A 19,406-nucleotide genomic window follows, 5' to 3' on the forward strand; every position below is an offset into this window, starting at 1 on the left:
CAAACAATACTGTAGCGTCGGCATCTATCAGTAATATTAAGACACTTGCACTCCTGTTGTCTTTTGCTATAACAGATGGAGGCATAAGTGATAAACCGAGTTTGGACAGGATTTTTAGAACCTTTTTGATTTATTGCAGTGTTTTTTCAAGACATTTTGGGAAACATCACAATAAACAACAAACGTATGATTATTTCCCCCAAAAGCAGTACAGCTGACCTTAAACCCCACATACAACATTAACAAAGGAAACATTTATTATTGTATCAATATAAAGTATCAATATAAATCAGTGGTGAACAGCTGAAGTGTCGCCACAGAGTTTATTTGTTGCTGAGATGGATTCCTCGAATTTATATTCATTGTCAATAAAATGTCCTTTTTAACCATCTACTTAACAGAAAAGCAGATAATATGCTAAACAGTATGTTGTAATTGTAACACAAGTCACTCACTTCTAAAAGTCCAGGTAAATGGTATATTATCTGAAGCAAGACTGTCAAGAATATTTGAAATTGTTGTATAAATTATGATTTAATTGGAAAGATAAATAAATATTTCTGTTAAACTACTGATTGGAGGAGAGTTTATAAAAACTGAGGCATTAGTATCTCCAAACATGTTGGGATTGGGGTTGTATTTTGCCATTCTTCAGAGTCAGTGGGCAAGTCTGTGTCTATGAAGATTATCTGCTTTCCTCTCCGCCTGGCTGGAGAATCCTGGAAGAAAACAGGCAGATAAAGGCATGGTGAGCGATTTTCTTTGGCTGCTATCAGCCGTCTCAGAGCTGCCGACCTCTGACAGACTGTCTGTGACGTTCTAGACGATGAAGAGAAGGCCAGTTTACTACTGGTAGCTGAAATATAGAAACATTCTCATGCGCAATTAGCGATGCTGACCCTTCAAAAAGCCTGCCTCATATTCTTGAAGTAATAAACAAGAAATCCATTTTTCCAAGTTTTGCTTTGATTTTTTGTCTTCGGCTAATGTTGGTCAGAGATTTGCTTCTCAGCTCTTGGCCAAAAGTACTTGGACAGCCATACTTTTCTCTACTTCACATCTGGGGTTCTGTTTTGTAAATTGAGGCCCATTCGCTCCTGTAAAGGAAATTCATAATGCTGCTGTAAACAATGATAATTTAGTTAATAAAGTGATCCAACTCTGTGCCAGCAGTTTTGGGAAATTTCCGGCCTGTTTCAGCAAGGCAGTTTCCCCATGCATGAAGCCAAATTCATAAATAAAAGCGTTTGCTAGTTTTGAGTGGAATTTCGTGTCCACAGTCCTGTCCAATGCTTTTTGCACAGAGCAAATCCCTGCAGGCAGCTTCCAAAATCTTGTGGAAAACCTTTCGCCAAAGAACCTAGGCAGTTTTAGCAGCAGATTAATATCCACAACTCTGGGAAAAAATGGTAAACAAACACAGATGGGTTTGACTTTCAGGTGAACACTGGAATGAAAATTGCTAGAGGTGCTGTATCTGTGTCTCCATAGTGTGTTCTTTATAAACTGCATAAAGAACTGATAAACAATAATAACAATAATCATGATAACAGATGTATGAGGATAGTGTTTATATAGTTTATGTAGATGCAAGCTAATAAATATCTATGAACTTCTATTATGAAACCAGTTTAAATTTACATTCTTTTTCTTTTTCCCTTGTGCAGAATACTAAACAGCTAGTACGTGGCTGCTGTTGTTGTTGCTGTTTGGAATAATTTTCCATGTTAAAACTTAAACCAGCTTCTGCTTTTGTTATTCCATCTCTTCTCTCCCTCATTTAGAACACCTACACAGCACACCCACGTGGCTTGGGCTGGGCACAGCAGCCGCAGTGCTTGGATATTGTGGTTTCTGTGTCCCGCTGGGAAAGTTGCAGCACAGACTGCCACTCAGCGCTCACACTCATTTTCTAAAACACACACACACCCATAAAGTATAAATATAGCATCTGACTCAACCTGTCCAGCCCCCACACACACAGAGGCATCAACACACACGATGCTTGACCCAAAAGGCTGAGCGGCCCACACTGACTCCATGTGGTGAACTGCAACTACTGCAAGTAATTATTGCGTATCCTCACCAGCACCATACAAATAGCACACATTTACAGAGATATGAGTAGACCAATTTGAGTATCCGGTTAGGGTACGATGTAAAAGATATACAATAGCACCATTTGTTCTCTTACCATGCATCAAAGAGACATACTTTAGCTAATATCAGTGTGTGCAAAGTTGAGGTAAAAAAGTAAAAATAAAAATAAAGCAGCGCTAAATATTTATTAAAAGACACTATATCACAGACTGTAATTGTTGCAAGATGCCAGTGTGACTTTTTAACTCTACATATCTTTGCTCTAGACAAAGATGTGTTTGATATTCTTACAGGTGTCTCTCGTGGTCATTCATGAACTCTTCAAACAGTTTGGAGACATTGTCAACTCTGCACATAACCCTTCTTATATAGTGGTTATATAGTGAGGATTCTCATATTAAACACGGTCAGAGTTTCAAGTAGTAAGGGTCAGCATGAGTCCAAGTAAGCTCAGGCTTCAAACTGCTCTAAACAGTTGGCCTCCAGCTGTTTTTTTTTCTGCTCTTGGCCCTTTGTGATGTTAGTGAGAGTGGATCTCCCTAATATGGTTACCTCAGGCACATAGCTCCCATCCACCTGCTCCAACTGTGAAAGTTTGTTCACTGCTTATCCATTCTTTAATTAGCCGCAGTGACCGACAGCTGGCTACACTAGGAGGAGGTTAAAAAAGCGGGGATTAAACCCTAGAAACCTGAACTGCTTCAAGGAGAAGTATTTTGTTTAAAAACAAATCTCAGAATGCAGCTCAACTTTCAGCTAGGCTAATGCTAAAAGATGAAGATCTATAAAAAGCTATGTAGACAAGTGAATAGCTGAAGGTGTAATTAGCTTTATGTCGCTGAAATGATGTGTTGTATTAATATTCAGGCTGAATGGCTTGTGACCACTGTTTCATGGAAGACAAATAGCGTATTTAAATTTAACTAAGCAACTCTTGTAAGCTGATTTTAATATGGTAAAAGTGACCATGAGCACTTGGCAACTGCAGAAAAGCATTATGCTATACGTAACTCTGTATCCAGTGTTTTCAGGCCAGTCAGCATTTCAGAAAATTTCCCTCACCTATTAAAAGGGACGCTGTTTTATAGAGCTTGTGATTAAAAGACTAAATCCACTGTTTTATACCACAATTACAAGGTAATGAGCATAATATTTACCAAATGGAAAAAATCTCCTATCATCTTCATTTTTGTGGATGTTTGCGTTTTTCACTCTCATCTTCTGGGTCAGATTCTCAGAAGCTGCTGATTCAAGACTGCTTAATTATGTTTTCTAGGAGGTTTACAGTTTGTTTTATGACTCTACAAGAAGTAACTTTTGTTTGCAGAAACAAAGGCAGCCAAGTGCTGACTTCAAGGAAAGGTGGCATTAAAGGAAGAGGACAGTGGATTAACTGAGGAGTTGCACCAAGACAGATGTAAACCTACTCTGGTAGAGTCCAAGAATAAAAGTACAGAGCTAGAAATGAGGTCAAGTTTACCCTAACTTGCAAAACCACACTCAGTAACACTTTCAGATAGCCTCAATAAAACTGAATATTAAAACCCCAATGAATGTAGGATTTACTGCAAGACTTAGTTTTACCTAGATGTACCAAACAAAACAGTCTACTTCTATTAGATCTAATTCCGAAAGGATTGTACAAAGAAATCTTACCAATAATTGATGCATTCAAGGTAGCTGTAATGAAACCACTACTGTAAAAAGCCTTTACTTGACCCAGCTGTCTTTGTTAATTATCTCCAACCTTCCTTATTTCAAAAATTCTTAAATTGCAGTCCTGTGAGACCTCAGTGCAGCATTTGATACAGTATCACTGACCACAGTATTTTACTACCGAGATTAGGATATGTTAAAGGAAATGTACTGTCTTCACACACGAAAGGGAATTTTGGAGTTCCACAGGGTCCTGTGCTGGGTCCAGTATCATTTATCAAACATGCTTCCCTTAGGCAATATTTTACAAGGCTGTTTTCTTGCATTATTTAAGATTTAGGACCTTGCATAATCTAATCAGAAACAATTTGTCTCAGAGTGATACTGAAAAGCTAGTTCACAAATTAATTTGTAGATTGTTTTAAAATTTACCTGAAAAGACATTTGTTAATCCAAAACACTATAAGGAGAGTACTGACAAGGACACGTATATTTCTCCTACATTAGCTTATCTTCATTAAATTACAGTCAAATTTAAAATCATTATCCTTACATACAAAATCTTCAATGATCCCATCATATCTTAAACACCTCCTAGTACCATATTATCCTAACAGAGCACTTTACAGGCTTGCTTATAGTTTTAAAAGTAGAATGGGAGGCAGAGCCTTCAGCTTCCAGGACTCTCTTCTAAGGGAATCAGTTCCTAGTTTGGATTTGGGAGACAGACATCCTCTCTACTTCTAAAAATAGACCAAAAACTTTACTTTTGATAAAGCTTATTGTTAGGGCTGGATCTGAGCCACTACTGCTGCTGTGGGACTTTGTGTGGTGGACTGAGCACTTCTTCTCTCACGTTATTTCACTCCCCACATGTTTACATACCGCTGCAGTGTGTCAGAGTTTTGTCTTCTCTCTCTCTCTCTCAGCTTGTGTTTTCTCCTGTCTGCCTTTGCTTTTTTCTTTCCCCTCAGTCAACAACCAGTCACAGCAGATGACTGAGCCCGTTTGTATTGCAGGTTTCTTCCTGTTAAAAGGGAGTTTTTCCTTCACAGCTTCACAAAGTGCTTACTCGTAGAATTTTATGTTGGGTTTTCTCCAGAAATTTGTATAGTCTCTTCCTCCTATACAAAATGCATTGAGGTGACAGTTGTTGCAATTTAGTGTTATATAAATAAACTTGAATTAAATGAAAAAATCTGAATTGGACAGGAATTGTAGACATGTCTCACATGTTAACTGTGGAGGACTTTAACCTTAGTATTCTTCACTTTTTCTCAGTAACATCAAACACAGTATGCTTCTCTGTCTTTATATGTACACTTTTGTACATACATGTACACGTTTGTCACGTTAGCAAATGATTGACTTTTTTCTTGCACTCAAACTGGATTTGCATCCTCCACAAAGTATTTGCAGTATTTGTGCTTCCTTTCAGTAGTTTGGTTGCAATTTGCATCTTTTAGTCTGGACTTTATAAACCCAGCCTATCTACATCACGCATCACACAAAAGACCTGCATTAAATATCAAATATTAAAATAAGCAGCTGTTACATAGTATCGATGGAAACTTTAGTGCTGTCAGGAAAGGGTTCTGATAAGTACGCATATTACCAGGTAAGGGACAAGTAGAAATTGTATAAATGGCCCCTATTTTGAATTTAAGCTCCTTATAACTCAATGCACAACCATACTTGCAAGCGTGATTGAAATCAAACTTTTTACTGTTTTTAGGTACTGTGTACCTACTCAAAAACTAAAGCTACAATACTATTGGTACTGCATTTTATTTAAAATATAGTTTTAGTGTTTTTCTTCCTGGTTTTGGAATTTTTCCTTTTAAAGATTACATTAAAAATTTAACTTTATGGAAGTTTAGAGATTAACTTGCACATCCTATATAATATTTTTAGAAAATAATTTTCCTTTTTATAGTGTATTGATGAAGTTTTATTTTCTTTGGAATCTTGCAAAAATGAAGGGAACTACAATCAAACCTACATGTTACTCCTTGGTGACCCATCGTAGTTCACTCTTGGCGTTTTGTATCTCTGAAAGGTTAACAGCAGGCCCAGGTAGCTTCACTGCTCCTGGCAATTTCTTCTCCTCTGGTGACTGGGTTGCAGCGCTTGGAGGTGAAGGATCCTGATTTAAAAAAATAAATTGTGTGTGAGGTGATGGCAGCATTGCTTTTACCTATATTTAAAGAGAAACTTCATCATCTTATAAAGGGACAGATTGCAATGGAAGCTGCTGCTTAAGATGCCTATTCATAACAATGTGAGCTTTTAGGAAAGGCCTTAAAGAGACAGCAGCAAAAACTACCTGTGTCCGCTAGAGTATAAACTGAAGAGCCTCATAGAAGGCCAATATAAGATAAGTAAAATAAGAATAAAAAGGTGTAGCTAGAAAGTAGCTTTCTAGTTCCTTTTTAATGTCAATTAAATGCAGTTCTCAGGAAATTAATTTTGTAGTTTTTTGTTATATCTTATATTATACTATATTGTGTTATAAAGTGATCACAAAATAAAATCTGCTTAGAATAAGTAAACAAAGTTAAGGAAATGTTTCTTTTATTGCCATGCCACACACTACAGCATTTATAGCCCAAGTTAATTTGCAAAGCTATTCCCTAGATTGGCCTTTTAAATATGTAAAACTCAGCAACACATACACAGTAGTTAGTAAGAAATGCTAATTGTACAATAAAAGCTTACATTAGAAGCACAAAAGTGGAATAGAGCCAAACTAGGAAATGTCTGAGTTTATTTTTTTAGTTTTCAAGACGATATTAGCATACATTTGTATCCATATTCAGCTCATTTGGGTCAGGAAAATTCAAGTTGTAAATATATGCAGATCCCTGAGGTGGTCATGCGTATGTTGAATTTACAATTTAAATGTGACCACATTGTGGGGGGGGGGAAAAGCATCAGCTCCACAAGCTGGCACAAGCTGTGTCTGTCTTGCCCACTGGCATTAAGGTGTGGGTAGAGTGGGGATGAGGAAAATGCAGACCAGTGGACTGGGTGTGAAATGTGTTATCTCACCTCTTCTGTTTCTACTGTGTCCTCTCTTCTCTTGACAGGATGTCCCGCCCCTGGACGCAGAGCTCCCATCGGGATGTTCAAATTAGCCTGAATGACAGCAAAAACAGCCAATGAGACCCTTTCAACACTTGATACTCAACTGTCTGCGGTGTGTGTGTGTGTGCGTGCGTGCGTGCGTGCGTGCGTGCGTGCGTGCGTGCGTTCAGGCTTCTGCTGTTTCCTCAAAACCCAATGTTTTGATTATGACCACTGCTTCCTTGTTATCATCATGTCCCTAAAAAGAGACTTGTGTTTTTATGAAAATTGGGAGAGACATGCTTAAACATAGACAGACAGACAGACAGACACACACACACACACACACACACACACACACACACACACACACACACACACACACACACACACAAACATACACACACACACAGATAAGAACGATCTACCTGCTAACTCGATGTTCTACTGCTGCCTGCCCCAACGTCCAACCACCTGGATTTGATGTGTTTTGTATTTGTACTGTAATGTATTGTATATAAGCTCACATTGTACAGCTGTACAGAGTGGGAGTGTGATGTGTGTTAACGATGTCTGTGGATGTTGTTCTATGAAAGAGTTATATATTTTACAGACGTTAAGGTTTTGAGATTGGTGAGGGAAGGTAAATCGCCTCATTCGCAGCATGTTTGCTGATATGTTTGTATCACTGTAACGTTGCTTTGGCTGGAATCGTTTGTTGTCTTTATGCTTGGCGTGCCGTCAGCATTCATGTCCTTGCACACCACTGGCACAACCCAAAGATTAAAGGAATATTTCACCCCAGAATGAAAATTCAGTCATTGCGCTTCAAAATCCATTTTCAAGAAAACAAAACCACATGCTGTAATTCAATCTGAGCCTCCCATGCATAGGAAGAAAATGTTTATTGCAGCTCAGGCTTTTATTTTTCCACCAGCCATTAAAAGATCATGAACTTTGAGAGCAAACCAGTAGATTTACCTGATTTATTTGGATACGAAAATGCCCAGTTGATCCCCATAAACCATCTCAGTTTCAGTTTATCTTTGTAGTTATGTAGTTTTGTTTATGTATTTGACAACAATAATTTTAAATGTCCACTAGTATCAGCTTTTCCCCCCTGACTTCCTGTGACAGTAAACTTAACAGCTTTAGACATTTGGGCAAAGCAGACCAAGCATACATATCTCAGTAACCTGATTTTCTCTCAAATTTTTAAAGAAAAACAACAAAACTATTAAAACTATTAATGATTCAAGTAAGTTACTCCCAGTAATTTGACGAAAGAAAGTAATACAACATGAAGTGACATAAAGTCAGCCAACTAGACTGAGCTCCTACATAACATGGGGACTGAAATTTTAAGGCATTTGCCACATTTGGCCAGCTGGAAAATCATTATAGAAACTCACGTTTAACTTTTACGATTAATGAATTGAGGTTTAGATAAACATGAATTAAATATTTATCTGATTGCAAAGTTAAGTATACAGAGTTCTAAGTTTAGAAAACATGTGATTTGGCATGTTCTCTTTTGTTCAATACCTCTTCAGTACAGCACAGAAACACATGCAAGATATAATATAACACTTAAACAGCTGATTAAGAGGTTAAGTCTGTGTTTTAACCTCATATGTTTCCCTGTGCATGTACAAGTCTTTCATTCATTCCTCATAAAGTTTAGATCCAAGATATTTTCTACTCATCATTTTAATAATTCTAATAGTCTTAGCAATAACCAGGCAAGAAAACACTGGTAAATTCCACATTTTGTAGGGGCACAGCTGTTGCATAAAGTAGAGTGTATGTGTGAACTTTCGCCAAACAGCTTATGCAACACACGTCAGACCATTTTTTATCTAAATAACAGCACCAACGCTCCAAACCTCTACTTATTTATCACCATTAACCTTGTTGCTAACCACATCCACATATACAGTATGTGAAGTAGAAGTGTGAGAGAAGCTGTCTGAGACGATACCCTATAAAGTCAACACTAGCTGTGAGTCTGGGAAGAGGCTGAGACTGAACTACAGTATACCTCCGCATTTTGATTGATTCTGTTAATGTTTTTTGAAGGTGAACTAATCCTTTAAGCTTGCCTGCTGACTAGCTGTTGTTATAACTTTATGTGAACATGAAAGGAAAGCCTAGATAAGAAGAAAGACCTCAGTATCTGACAGGTAAATGGAAGAAAAACAGACTCACAGACTAATCCTGTTGAGAGAAAAACAAACAAACATACAAATAAGCTCAATAGCCAGACTTCTTGTTACTTCCACATTGTAGTACCATTATGTCTGTATTATATAGGAATATGTTAAACTGAATTACCAAGCCGAGTTTAAGACTTGAACTACAGATTTGATTTAATTTACTTGACTGTCAACTGTTTTCAAAAGCTTAACAACTGAATTCCCTCAGACAGCCTCTGGTTTCCATTTCTTGCGTATGTGTTTTTAAAGTTGCTTTCTTAGTCAAACTGTTGCTGCTCTCTGAAGCAGCTGTAAACAGAGCCTGTTGTGAAAACCTGCTTTTACTGATGCTCAGCTGACTTAGTACTTTACCCCTATAATATTCTCGCATTTATGCTGGCCTTTCTGATTCCACATCATCTTCTTCCTTTTACATGGTTGCTAATGCTCCTGAATCTCTGGCAACCCGTGAGGTTGAAATATTAGGGCAACATGGAAAACGAAGGTGCCAAAGCCACTTGAGGGTGGCTTCAAAGGTGATTCATTCCCTCATAGAGTTACATGTTTAACATGGTCAACTTTAGAGCACTAATAAACATTTGCACCCTGGTATAGAAAACTCCTGTAGTGTTTTGGGTCTTTCGAGCTAATTCATCCATTCATAAGAGCTGTACAGAGTTTTTTTATTTGTTTGTTTCTTTTTTCAAGTAATTCTAATATTACAGGTATAGGTAGCATGCCAGTCATAGATAGGCAACCAGATGCTTTCTGCAAGGCTGATCTCCATTAATTTAAGTCATGACAAGGACCTGTCCATTTTATTAGTGTTGTCGGTGCCTTCAAAGCATTTTAATTTAATAATGTGGTCCACTGTGTGCGGTACAACAAATCTGTTTGGTGAGTGAAATCTTAGTACTTATTAGTCTTTTATTTAACAATAATTAGCAGGTAAGTATGTCTGTGTACAGCTTATGAGGGAAGTTTGCTTTTCAGAATCAGAATCAGAATACTTTATTGATTTTGATTTTATTGATTTTTTGAGGCATTTTGTAATATAGATATCTAACAAATATTATGGTTTGCTATGTGGTTTATCTATTAATGGCCAATTACAAAAATGTCTTTGTCCCACTTTTTGTTAAGTTAAATTCTAGTGCTATATTTGTATTTTACTTGTATGCACCAATACAGCCTATGGTTGCAGCTTGAAGGGTGCAAATGTTTCTCTGTAACCATGTCTACCAAGGCATTTGTCATTATCACGCTTATTCTGTAACAATGCAAAATTTCCCTATGGGTTCATTTTAAATGTCTTTATTCAAAAAAACACAGAACATGTTTAATTTACAACCTTTTATCCTTATTTGCAAACTGATTTTGACTACATTGACTTTGTATAACCATCATCTTTACATGACTATCGTCCATGCATGTGTTGGCTCTTCCCAAGATCTTTGTTCCTTGACATTGAATTGGCAACAGGTTGCAAATAGACATCCTGAAAGTTCTAGACTTGTCTTACAGACTAAGAGGAGGCTAAGGACAAAAGTTGAATTAAAAAAAAAAAAACCTAAATGCAGAAAATCATCATCTGATGGAATATTAAAGGGTATTTAGGCAATAATTAATAAATGGAAAACAATAGCTGTCTGCAACCACCTTTTGAAAATGTTTGAAGCTAAAGCAATTAAAAGATTTGTTATTGATGAGCTAAAACGTGCAAAGCTGCTGACACTGAAGTATAAAGAGGTTTTTATCATCCAAACATTTATAATGTGAAATCGCATTGCTTTTTTTCTTTGTGATAAAGTGATGATGGACTCTTTGGTGGAAACTGAACTGTGAACCTCATGGTTGTACTGTTAATAAAAAAAGAAACTCTGTTCTGATGCCTATCCCATGGTTAGACGTGAAAATGAGCACAATGAGAAGTGAGCTGATGGAGGAAACACACAGAAAGCCACCAACACAAAGAAACTGCTCTGCATATGTTCGCCTTGCTAAAACCCTGCACTAACAACGCCTTGATAATGTATATGCACAGTTTAAACTCAGCATTTGCCTTCGTGAATAAATACTTTAATGTGGAAACCTGAATTTGTCTTTATTGAGGAGCAGGAAGAGTTACTGTGCATTTCAGTTGTCTTCTATTCTGCCTTTACTTTTGTAAAGTTAATATCATGCAGGAGGTAACACACAACCTTTTGAAGACACATCCACCTTACTGTGCATACAGATGGAAAAAAACAAACTTTTACCTGAAGGGCCTTAACGTTGGTCGAAGGTTTGGACATAATCCCCCTGGTGAGTCCGCTGACCTGCAGGAAGCATAGATCACAGACATTCAGGTGTGTTGGATCTTTGTTCTGTGTACTTGTGAGCGTGTGTATGCATGTTGGGGGCACTGGTACTCAGTTCCTGTGGTTTTCACGGCCTGGGATACCATTTCAGTTGCTTAGCGACTCTTGGGGAGTTAAGCAGGCAGAGGAACTGTTCTCTGAATCATTCATGAGAGGGAGACAGAGTGACTGCCAGTATAAAAGTACCTCAATTTCACTTTTGGGATGACTTTTGGATTGATGTAAAGGTAAAATAGAAAAAAAAGGCAAAATAGAAAAATTTCTACTACTACTGTCAAATTTCTTCTTGGAGATTCTGTAGTTTGGTAATGTAACACGGTACACAGCAGTGTGAATGATAAACGTCACTTTTGTACAGTTTTTATTGCTATAAAGTTGTAGCTGAAGAGGGAAACTCTTCAAAATTCCAGTGTGCTGCTTCACCACCTTTACTGCTATGAACTTTTTTCAGCCAAATGTATTTATATCACAACACGAGCAGAACCTACGACAGAAACAGCTGTTTTACCGGGGCGAGCAAGGCACGTATTGGTTATTTAGTGCAATCTAAAAATAGACATCAATTAAAGTGTAGGAAATTGAAAGCAATCTTGCTCCTTTCATCTCAAACAATGTTGTGTGTTATAAGCTTATCTTATTGTGTGTTTCCACTATCTTTTCAATTACTGCCATGTGTGGACATAGCTGTCACTGCGTCTTTAGTGGCTGGATTAACTCTAACTCATTCTTACAGTCAAGAAAGCTGCACCCCACTTACAAACCAAAAATTCCCATTGGTGCCACCAAATTGTTTGCGAAGTGGTAAAGCCAATGTGTGACCCACTTGACACTGCGACATAGACTGTAATATAGAGTGGTAAGTTTAGGTAAGAGTAGTGAGTAATATAAAAAACTAACCAGCACCTACCAGTTTTAATATAAAATTCTTTATTAATATAAAAATTGAAATAAAAATCACTTTTATATAAATGAATAAAAATATGGAAATATGAAATTGTACACATGGAGTAATTTCAAATTGAATCTTTATTACTGCAACCCATACAGTACCGTCCTGGCCCATTAGGGGCTGACATTTTTGGAATCTCTGCTCTAGGACATGGACATCTTCATGGACATGTCCATGTCCTGTTAACAAGGATTAACCAAAAGAAAATGCTAAAAACAATGTATGTCTATATCCTAATCAGTTAAACTGAAATTAAGACAAATCAAAAAGTCTAAAAGGAAGAAAATAGCCTGAATGTAGTTAACACTAGCAGTGGGTTTTTATCCCATGTAGGTCAGAGTCTATATGCTTGTACTGAATGAGGTTATGCTCCTGTCTAGTAGTTAGGGCCGCTTTGGAGTAAATGGATGCATATCTATCAGCAGCATAGACAGTTGCAAGTAGTGATGGTCTGACTGTGTAACCTTCCACTACAATAGTGCTGTACTTTGATGTCATTACTTATTCACAAACCAGTATTATTTGTTCACTAATAATTGGTTCACTAATATCTCACGTCCTCCAAAGTTGACTGACTCCTATAAGAAAAAACAGAGAAGTCACTAAAGCCTGTTTAGATGGGGTGAAACTGAGCACTCTGGTAATCTAGGAAGTGAAGCGTACTAGCGCATGTTTAATGTTGTATAAGGGAGTATGTTAACCCAGATGATGGTTTTCCAAACCAAATATGGTTGAGATTAGAAGTAAGCTAAACCAAAATTTCTTAACCCAACCAAACAGCAATTAAAAATAAAACTTTAGTCTCCTTGTCAAAGGTCAAAAATCTGTCTTTGTTTCCTCCACCTAACAATCATTCGTTCTTGAAGTAGAAACATGTCTGTGTGTCTTTTAAGGATCACTTACATGGGTCTTTTCAAATGGAACAAAAGTGTCTCTCACCACTTTGCAGTTATTTTTTACTTGCTCCCCTCCTTTTAACTATAAATAAACTACAAATCCACTCCAAGCAACAAGTGGTTAACTATCATTAAAGTTTCCACGGCCTATTTATCTTATCTCCTAGTAGCTACGAGGGCCAGATGTCGACTGGTTTCTCCAATGTCCTTGGTACAACAAAACGAAAGAAGGAAAAAGCTTTTCTGCCCTTGTGAGTAAAAACATGGACCCCGCTGAAATACACAGTACACACATTTCCACTACGTGATGATATTAATGTTGGCTGCCCGTAGCAGCCGCCTCAGTGACGCCACACTGCAGAGTCTGAAAAGCCCTTTCACTTTGCACACTCATGTCTGTCATGCAACGAGGCAAAGAGGCACAGGTGAATATATTATTTATGCTTTCAGGTTTTTTAAACCAGATGCAACACAGTGGTATGCCAGTTTATTTCATGAAACCTGTGAAAAAGTCTGTATGCCTGCATGTTTTTGCTTGAACATCAATAAAACTTTAAAGAGGTGCAGCTGTGCATATAGGTTTGTCTCACTTTGATTACAGATATGAAACACAAGAACAGTTTCAAACTCATGTGTGAAATACCAACATAAATAATGCATAAAACAATTCATTCTAACTTTAAATAAAATTCTTTCCTTTCTTGCCAAGAGTGTAACAGAAAGATCAAAGCCGCTCCTAAATCTGTACGCTTAATATTTAATAGGAGATGATTGGCTTAGCATAAAGTCTGATTCTGCAAAGTGAAAACATTTTGAGGTTTCATGGACTTTAGACTTTCATGGCTGGAAACCTAAGAATTTCCAGTGATTGCTAAGGTAGGCTGACCTTGGGACACTGACACTGTATCTTGCATCCCATTCAAATCCTTCAAATCCTCCTCTTTCTCCAAATAATGAATCACATAAGGTCATTTTATTTCCCAAGTTGCTGGCTGTTGATTTATTAAGAATAAATGCAGTACATCAATTGCTGAATAACCAAACTCAATAAAGAATTTGGCTTAAATTTTTCCCTGCCATACTCTGAGTTCTCCTTAGAAACTTACATAATAATCCTTTTAAAAGCCACAGAAAGCTGAATGACTTTGACAGTAATGCCATCAACTGTCATGCCAATAAAAACACAGCACATAGACATAACATTATGTAAAGGAGACTGAACTTACCAGTCGATGAAACAACTCTTTCTTCTGATGCTTGCTTTTTTACACCCACTGCTCTTGTTTATTTGACTCCTCATGCACTATTTGCCTGTCTTCTCTCCATCTCTTTCTCTTCCTTTCTTTTCTCTCCTTCTCCCTCTCCCTCTTTCACGCTCACTAACTCTCTCTCTCTTTGCCTTGTAAGTGGTAGGAGGATTCCTCTCATATCTGGGATTTGTTCTCACTATAAATAGACGAGTGATACACAGAAGGGACCTGCTTTCTATCTATGCTCACATGGACACACACAGCGACGGACCAAAACACAGTCAAACAGACGCACTGAGCACTGGAAACAGCTTAATTTGCATAGATTTTAAAGGGTTCTTTTTTTAAAACTACATTTACAAGATTAGTCAGGAGCAGCAAAACACATTTAACTCCAAGACCATAGTGACTTTAACACTTTTTACATGTATTAATTCATAATCCACACTCATTTTAAAACTCTTCAAATAAGATCCAAAAGTTTTTAAAATTTTTAAATGCAGACCACTGAAATGCAGCACCGTCTGCATATATGATGTTTACATATTTTTAAGCTACAGTGAGATCTTTGTAAACTTAAAAAAGATGATTTTTCTCGTACCTGACTGGGCCAAACACCATTTAAAAATCTGATGCTTTAACCATGAACCAATCAAACACAATGTTGCCAGCTTCTGTTATGGCTGCTTTTATGATATTTGCTGATGCAAACATTTACTTAAGTTATATTTACAGGGAAATAATGCGAAATAGATTCAGGGCATTTCAGCATGAACCAGAAGCTCTCATATATTGTAATGTTCTGATTGACAAAAAATAAGGGACTCACGTTAGGATCAAACTTAATTTTTAAAAATTACGATCCAGCTTGTCTGCCAATGTAATTCAATCTCATTCAGCAATATTTATGATGACTTGATCCCTAATTTCAAATTGCTTTTAAGTTTTTAAACAATTGCAGAAAAATGCTCCAGTTAAGAATGAACCATGAAACTGTCTGCTAGATTATCGGATATTCATTCATTCATAATGAGAAGTGAGGTCACTGATTTAAGCATTTGGATTTTTTTTAATCTACTCATGTAGCAAAATGTTCCAAAGAGTAAAATAATTTCACTGCAGCTTCATTCAGAAAATAAAACATTTTACTCATGAAACTCAAATCTATCTGTTTATATGGCATTCAGAGATGAGATGCATGGTAATTTTTAGCTCTTCATCAAACCCTGACACTTGAGTCCCGAAAACACCCTTTCCTAATCTCAGTGACTAAAATGGGACTGGCCTATTTCTACCCCGACGCACACAAACACACAGAAAGAAGCAGTCATGCTGGTATATCTGCGTTTATACACTGATGTACAACCAGAAGCCCAGAGGAGACCTGTGATCCCACAGAGTTAAAGGTGCGCATGTGGCTATGAATGAGTGTGTGCTTTCTTACCTCCTGGTGTGCGTAGCTGCTCTGCCTTGCCTGTGCGCTCTCTGAGGTCCTCTTCGGCTACCTGACCTGTTTCCGCTTGTCCTGATTGGCTTGCGAGACAGAAAACTCCTCCCAGAGTGGAACCCGACCCAGCATCAGAGAAGTAAAATGAGTTTCAGCCTCTGTGCGTCTGTGTGTGTGTTTGTCTTTATTACATTGTGGGGACAAGGACCTGTTAGCACAGTCATGGGGTGGGAACCAGAATAAGTATGGGGACCAAAGAAAATAACTTTTATATTTAATCAAATTTTTTAATTACAAAATACCTGACAAGTTCCCAGAATGCGGTTTCTAGTCTGGTCTAATTTTTCAGTGCTTTACAACCAGCAGAAAAGTTAGATCCCACGATGCATGTTTTGGACAGGTGGCCCTATAATGTAACAAAGACAAGGATAGGTGTGTGTGTGTGTGTGTGTGTCCGTGTGTGTGTTTATGTGTGTGCACTTCTGTATGTTTGAAGTCATTATGACACATTCAACCTACCTTTCTCTCTGGATGTGTTCTTCAAATGAGGCTGTTCACATTTATTGCAGCAAAGCACAGCGATCGTCAGGCTTGTTACACTGACCTGTTGTGTCCCTGGGTAGTAAAATGAAGAGGCTCAAACTGAAAGCTTGTTATATATTTCAAACTATGCAAATGCAACCCACACACACAGGTCTCAACTGTTGGGAAGGACCGTCCTGGTCTATTATAGATAAACACTTTCATCACTGAATGTGTTTATTGTGTTGTTGCAGAGATCGGGTTGGTGGAGCCCAGAGGAGGGAAAATCCAAGGCATAACATTTCTCGACATGATCTGATTAATTGCAAATTGGCTGTATAAAGTACAAAGATCAAACATGACTGAATCTTGTGGTGCAGGAGAAAGTCAAAGAACTTTTTATGGATATGTAACGATGAGGTTTTTGTCAAGTTGTTTTTTCTGCCTTGATAGAGCAGTCTGTAAAAAGTTCTACAGTATTGTGAAAAAGAAAGTAGACCTAAAGGATTTAAAAGCTTGCAGAGAATTTTGGCCCACTAGTTTTTACAGTGTTGTTTCAGTTGATTGGGGTTTGTTGGGATTTGTTTATGCACAACTCTCTTAATAGTCACCACAGCATTTCATTCGGGTTGTATTCTGAACTTTGACTGAGCCACTGGAACACCTCGATTCTTTTCTTTCTCAGCCATTCTGTTATAGGTTTGCTGCTATGCTTCGGGACTGTTGAACTGTTGCATGAACCAGTTTCAGTCAAGCTGTGCCAGCAGTACTGCTACAGCTTGGCACATTTGAGTCTAGAATACATTAATTTTCGATTCAGTTGGTACAAGATGCCCAGTTCCTTTGGTTGAGACAAAACCCCGTATCATCACCCTTCCACAACTGTGCTTGTCAGATGAGGCGGTCGTGCTGATATACTGTGTTTGGTTTTCACCAAACGTGGTGCTGTGCATTATGGAAAAATATCTCCACTTCATTCAAAGGACATTTGAAATCTGGTGGTTTGTTGTAAACACAACCTTGCAACCAAGTCGTGCAGGTTTGTTATTTTTCAAAGTTCTTCTGCTTTTATAGATGTGCTTAAACTTGCTGATGATCAGTTAATCGAATGCATTTGATTAGCAGCTTCTGGCTGCTACTTACACACTCAATTCCTCTGGATTGTACTTAGTTTTCCAAAGAACTGCATGGAGTCCTGAGAAAATATTCTTTTGCACAAATCTATAATTGAAAGACTTTGAGTATTATTATAGAAAAAACAACTAGTAGCAGAGCACTGGGGTCATATTTCCTTTTTGTGTTGTAATTTTAGTTTCCGGATTTTTTTATCTTGGAGCTGGTCCAGCCAGTCACTAGTCGCAAGTCCCTCACTTTTAAACTTTTGACCAGCCACATGCTTATGAAGGCCATTAAGCTCAACACGGCAATATAAAAGCAAGATGGCACACACTGAAACCCCCCCTCCCCGAAGATAACTGAAAAAACAAACAAGCAAACTCTACAGGTGGTAACTGCAGCATCTAATAGATATTCAATGTATTGCATAGAGCTAATTGTATTTGGGTGTTGCTTTTGGCTTTTGGTTATAAATGTATCATGAAGGAAGTGAGAAGGTGTGGCTAATGTGCTCATTTGTTTTGGTCTGTGCTGTGGCTCTGAAGTTGTTTATGCTGTATATCACCTTTAAAACAAAGAAAACCTGTGGAAAAGTATCATCATTCAATAATGGGAATACTGTAGAGCTCAATCAATCATTCATTTCACCTGAACAAAAACCCCATCAAATATGTTCTTTTTTTTTTCTCCATTGAAAACATTTACCTTGTTGGAAATCCAGAATCATGCTCCCATAATAATACAGACTCTGTTGATATTTTTTTTAATGGGAAAAGTTTAAATGTTGTTTAAAAGGCATCTGCTAGTCCAGTGTAAGGTTCAAAGTCTGACAATCCAAGGTGACTTAAAGGTGATCGAGTTATTTACATAGTCCTGAGGAATAACCATTTACATAATCCTCAGGACTATGTAAATATCTTCCAAACTAACCTAGAAATGCCAAAAGGAAGTTTATTTCATAGGCAAATAATGAAAAAAGGAGCTTTACAAACAATATAATCTGCCTGTCTGTGGATAAAATAAATACACCATGGTGTGTATAATCGGTATCACTAAGCGCACAACCACAAACTGTTGCCGCAGGGCCTAAAAGGAGATAAATGTGGCTGTGGCAAAGTTTGATATTACTTACTTTAAGAGTAAAACCTCATAAAGGAGGAGGTAAACTGAAATTGGGGTTTAACCTTTTAGAGGGGGGTTTATTGCACCCAAATAGACAGTTTTCATCTGCAGCTGTGTCCTCATTAAGCTCAAATAACACAGTTATTCTGAAAGGCTGAAGGCTCTGTAGGAACTGATGTACAGCAACATGTTGGCCTTTATCCACAAGCAGTTTTATGTTCCCTTGGCCACATTTATGGCTTAATGAGTCAGACTGGGAGCTTATTTTCTTGTTGCGCCTGACTCTGGCAATCCACATTTATTGGTTTCCTTTTACCCCCATTGACCTTTTGGCAGGATGAAATCTAATATCCAAAAACAAACTTTCATTTTTGTGTCTGCAGCTGAGCCAACTGATTATGCAATTCTCCATTTTTAGGGTTACAGCTCTGTGCCCTATATATAGTAAGCACTGGGACAATCCACTGTGAATTGTTTTTTTGTTTTTTTTTTATTTACATTAAAAAAATTCTCTCTATCAATTTCTGCCATTTAATTTATTTCTTTTTATATGTAATTTCTATAATTATATTTTTTACTTCTTTACTAGTATTTAGAATTTGTGAATTTTTAAAAATACTTTTTATTTTTTACTGCAAATGTAATTATTTTTGTTTTAATTTTTTAAATTAGAAATTTGTAAAAACTACCCAAAATGAAAAGTGAGATGCTGCAGTTGAACACCTGA

At 37.4% G+C, this 19,406-nt stretch overlaps 1 protein-coding gene across 3 annotated transcripts; it reads right to left on the minus strand.

The window, feature by feature from the left end:
* Positions 1-111: 111 nt before the first annotated feature.
* On the minus strand, positions 112-15,967 carry smpx (small muscle protein X-linked). Of its 3 annotated transcripts, none has more exons than XM_085419132.1 (5): positions 15,917-15,967; positions 11,276-11,335; positions 6,808-6,894; positions 5,759-5,902; positions 112-719 (listed from the first exon to the last, which is right to left on the minus strand). In XM_085419132.1, exons 2-4 carry the CDS (start codon positions 11,309-11,311, stop codon positions 5,762-5,764), a joined length of 264 nt encoding a protein of 87 aa, XP_085275258.1. In that variant the 5' UTR covers positions 11,312-11,335; positions 15,917-15,967; the 3' UTR covers positions 112-719; positions 5,759-5,761. The 3 variants fall into 3 exon arrangements, with proteins under 3 accessions (XP_085275258.1, XP_085275257.1, XP_085275260.1); XM_085419131.1 differs by lacking the exon at positions 15,917-15,967 and adding an exon at positions 14,449-14,605; XM_085419134.1 differs by lacking the exon at positions 15,917-15,967 and adding an exon at positions 14,444-14,601.
* Positions 15,968-19,406: the final 3,439 nt, after the last annotated feature.

The sequence above is a fragment of the Rhamphochromis longiceps genome, linkage group LG9 (genome assembly GCF_057381845.1).
Source record: "Rhamphochromis longiceps isolate RC_006_pf linkage group LG9, R_longiceps_female_GT1.1, whole genome shotgun sequence".
NCBI classification, from domain to species: Eukaryota; Metazoa; Chordata; class Actinopteri; order Cichliformes; family Cichlidae; genus Rhamphochromis; species Rhamphochromis longiceps.